The sequence below is a fragment of the Seriola lalandi genome, unplaced genomic scaffold, assembly GCF_002814215.2.
Source record: "Seriola lalandi dorsalis isolate HSWRI2012SDOR001 ecotype SW California unplaced genomic scaffold, Sedor1 jcf7180002054595, whole genome shotgun sequence".
Classification (NCBI taxonomy): Eukaryota; Metazoa; Chordata; class Actinopteri; order Carangiformes; family Carangidae; genus Seriola; species Seriola lalandi.
In genome coordinates this window covers 58,827-61,939 of record NW_019525148.1, presented here as the reverse complement: position 1 = coordinate 61,939, position 3,113 = coordinate 58,827, and the positions used below count along the sequence as shown (strand labels likewise).

At 45.4% G+C, this 3,113-nt stretch overlaps 1 protein-coding gene across 1 annotated transcript in view; it reads left to right on the top strand.

Moving 5' to 3' along the window:
• LOC111664591 (uncharacterized) overlaps window positions 1-2,982 on the top strand; it is a 7,134-nt gene extending 4,152 nt beyond the window's left edge. Inside the window, exons 3-8 of the mRNA XM_023419253.2 lie at window positions 795-928; window positions 1,236-1,353; window positions 1,481-1,551; window positions 2,241-2,316; window positions 2,674-2,736; window positions 2,848-2,982. Coding sequence (XP_023275021.1) covers window positions 795-928; window positions 1,236-1,353; window positions 1,481-1,551; window positions 2,241-2,316; window positions 2,674-2,736; window positions 2,848-2,967 — 582 coding nt within the window. The 3' untranslated portion in view covers window positions 2,968-2,982. The remainder of the gene's footprint in view (window positions 1-794; window positions 929-1,235; window positions 1,354-1,480; window positions 1,552-2,240; window positions 2,317-2,673; window positions 2,737-2,847) is intronic.
• The last annotated feature ends 131 nt before the right edge of the window (window positions 2,983-3,113 follow it).

Here is a 3,113-nt window from a genome sequence, read left to right as displayed (position 1 = left end):
ATATAGAAGGAACAGCTGTCAGCATTGTTCCGCCTGCAGAGAACGCCGGGAACAAAATACCAGTGAAGCGCAGATGGTGTCAGGGCGGCCGTCGCCTCAAACTCCAGTTTATCAACTCAAATCAACACAATCCTGCGTCACACACACACACACACACACACTGATGATGTTTCTCATCAGCTACACTGCTTCCAGAGTCAGGGTGTAATCGATGTCAGTGTTACCGGCAGCGAGCGGCACACGGGCTGCAGAGCACTGAATTGTGGGTAGATGTAGAGACAGGACCAAAGTTAGCATCCTCAACAGGCCAGAGCTCGTTCACCTCAGCACAGAGCCAGTAGCTGAAATCGCTCTAGCAAACCCACACCTGCACCAGAGCCCCACCTACTGGCTGGAAGGTGCATCACCTCAATATACAGAGTATAAATGTTAGAGAAGATCGTATTTATTAGCTGAAGCTTCACGGGACACGAAGCCTTTTAACAAACTGCTACATTAGCACTGACAAACAAAGTCTGTGCTTCTCTGAATCAGTCCGTTATTTATTTTTATTTATTTTATTTCTACTTTTATTTTTGGTTTTATTCTCTTCCAAACATCTTTTCATTTTATTATTTTATCTTAAATACTTTGTCTAAATTTCATTTCTGGTTTTATTCACCACAATACACGTCCTGTGTTTTAATATTTTAAGTGCTGTAAAAATAAAGTCTGTTAGACTGATTGATTGATTGATTGATTGATTGATTGATTGATTGATTGATTGATTGATTGATTGATTGATCTGTGCTCAGGCTGAAGCAGAGGTGGCTTCCCTGAACAGACGTATCCAGCTGGTGGAGGAGGAGCTGGACCGAGCTCAGGAGAGACTGGCGACGGCTCTGCAGAAGCTGGAGGAGGCTGAGAAGGCTGCAGACGAGAGCGAGAGGTGACGTCTTCCTGTTTCCTGTTTCCTGTGTTCAGTGCTTGATGAGACGAGGGATCTGTACCTCAGCGAAGCCTCGCACTGTGCACGGCGTCATGTTGGGACAGTCGAGTTAAAGAAACTCTGACCTCAGCATCACTGAAACAGACAACTGACAAAAAATCAAATCACTAAATTTGACTAAAACGTTAAATGAAAAGAGTAAAACTAACAAACCTTCACTGTTGTATCATGTATAGATTCAGATGGACCAGAACAATTAGCTAACGGACATCATGTGCAGGAAATAAATGACGGTTTGTGTGTGCAGAGGGATGAAGGTGATTGAGAACAGGGCTCTGAAGGATGAGGAGAAGATGGAGCTGCAGGAGATCCAGCTGAAGGAGGCGAAACACATCGCAGAGGAGGCCGACCGCAAGTACGAGGAGGTGAGTTCCTGCCGGCGATGAATCTGCAGCGTCACACTGAGAGACGCACGTGACCGGAGGGAGTGACTCAGGTCTGCGACGTGTCAACCCTGATAATAACATCTGTCGTACGATGCGTTTTTTCCAGGTGGCTCGTAAGCTGGTGATTGTAGAAGGAGAGCTGGAGCGTACGGAGGAGAGGGCGGAGCTGGCTGAGGCGTGAGTACCTGTATCATCTGCTGAGGTCATGAACTCTGTCGTGCTCGAGCCTCTTCTTCGTAGACGAGATCAGAACTGTCCACAAACATGAGTGAAAGCAGGAAGCTCCTCAGGAACTTTTGTCACAGCAGCACCTCCTGCTGGTGGAAGTGTGCACCTTCTCAGCAGTGGATAAATGAAGAGATACTTCAGTCAGTACACTCACATGCAGTACTCTGTGTACTCTGTATACTCTCATGTAGTACGTGAATTTCGACAGGGTGGAGCCGTACCAAATCAAACATGGCCGTTGTGCACTGACCAACAGAAACGACCATCACAACATGTGACGGCGGTTGTCGCCCGGCTGCTTCGCTCGCCAGTAAAATCAAAGATATTTCATAACAAACATTTGTACAGAAAAAATATAGTTAAAAAAGATATATTAAAAATGAGATTCATGTTTTAAATGTGAGGTTTTCGCAGCTTCTGTTAGAAGGTGGATCAGGTTCTAAAATAGGATTCTCCTTCATTTATAAAGGCGTCCATCATTTACACGCCGTGTTGGGGCCGTTTGAGTGCATCATGGGTACTTGTGCGCTGCATGTTGCCTTGTACATGTCAATATGAACACACTTATGTGTGTATGGAGTCACTGTTCACAGTTTTCTCTGTTCTCTCCTTCTTCTTCTGACATAAAACTAAACCAGTAAATGTGCTGAACTGGAGGAGGAACTGAAGAACGTCACCAATAACCTGAAGTCTCTGGAGGCCCAGGCTGAGAAGGTAGGACCAGACGTTCTGCTCCAGCCTCGGACCACACAGGCCCTGGACACTGAGTCTGCATTGAAACTCATTCACTGTAAAAAGGAACTAATTATCCACTAATTAGCCTGAATGAGTCACCTGATGTTACATCTCTTAAACTGTGGTGAAGCCCAACCTTTAACCTCTGGACCACTCCACCATGAACTGTCACACTGTCACATTCATATTGAACATTTGTGCAGTTTCTCAGCAGAGCGAGGTGTGAGGCTGCTGCACGGATTCATTTCCTGTTCTTTAACCAGAACTTCAATGTAAATGTGTGTCAGTTTGAGAAGTTGACATGCGGTCACATGTGGATGTTGTGTCTCGCCACAGTACTCTCAAAAGGAGGACAAGTATGAGGAAGAGATCAAGATCCTGACCGACAAGCTGAAAGAGGTGAGAGGGAGGGACCTTTAACAACTGGAAACCCTCAATTTAAATAATGTTTTGGCAGAAAGATTCACACACTTCTTCATATTCTGTTCATTATATTTTGTGTCGTCTCAGGCTGAGACCAGAGCTGAGTTTGCTGAGAGATCTGTGGCCAAGCTGGAGAAGACTATTGATGATCTGGAAGGTACGACACTGATTTGTCTGATTGTGCTCCTGTACCTGACACACAACTAATCACCTGTCAGGGTTTACGCTTTGACACTTGGATCGGTTCAGAGAGAAGTGACAAGTGACGAGAAGGAAAATGAAAAACAAGTTGATCCTGGTCAGGGAGGTGAACTCGCAGGATTTCATCGTACTGACAGACGGACCTTAAATTC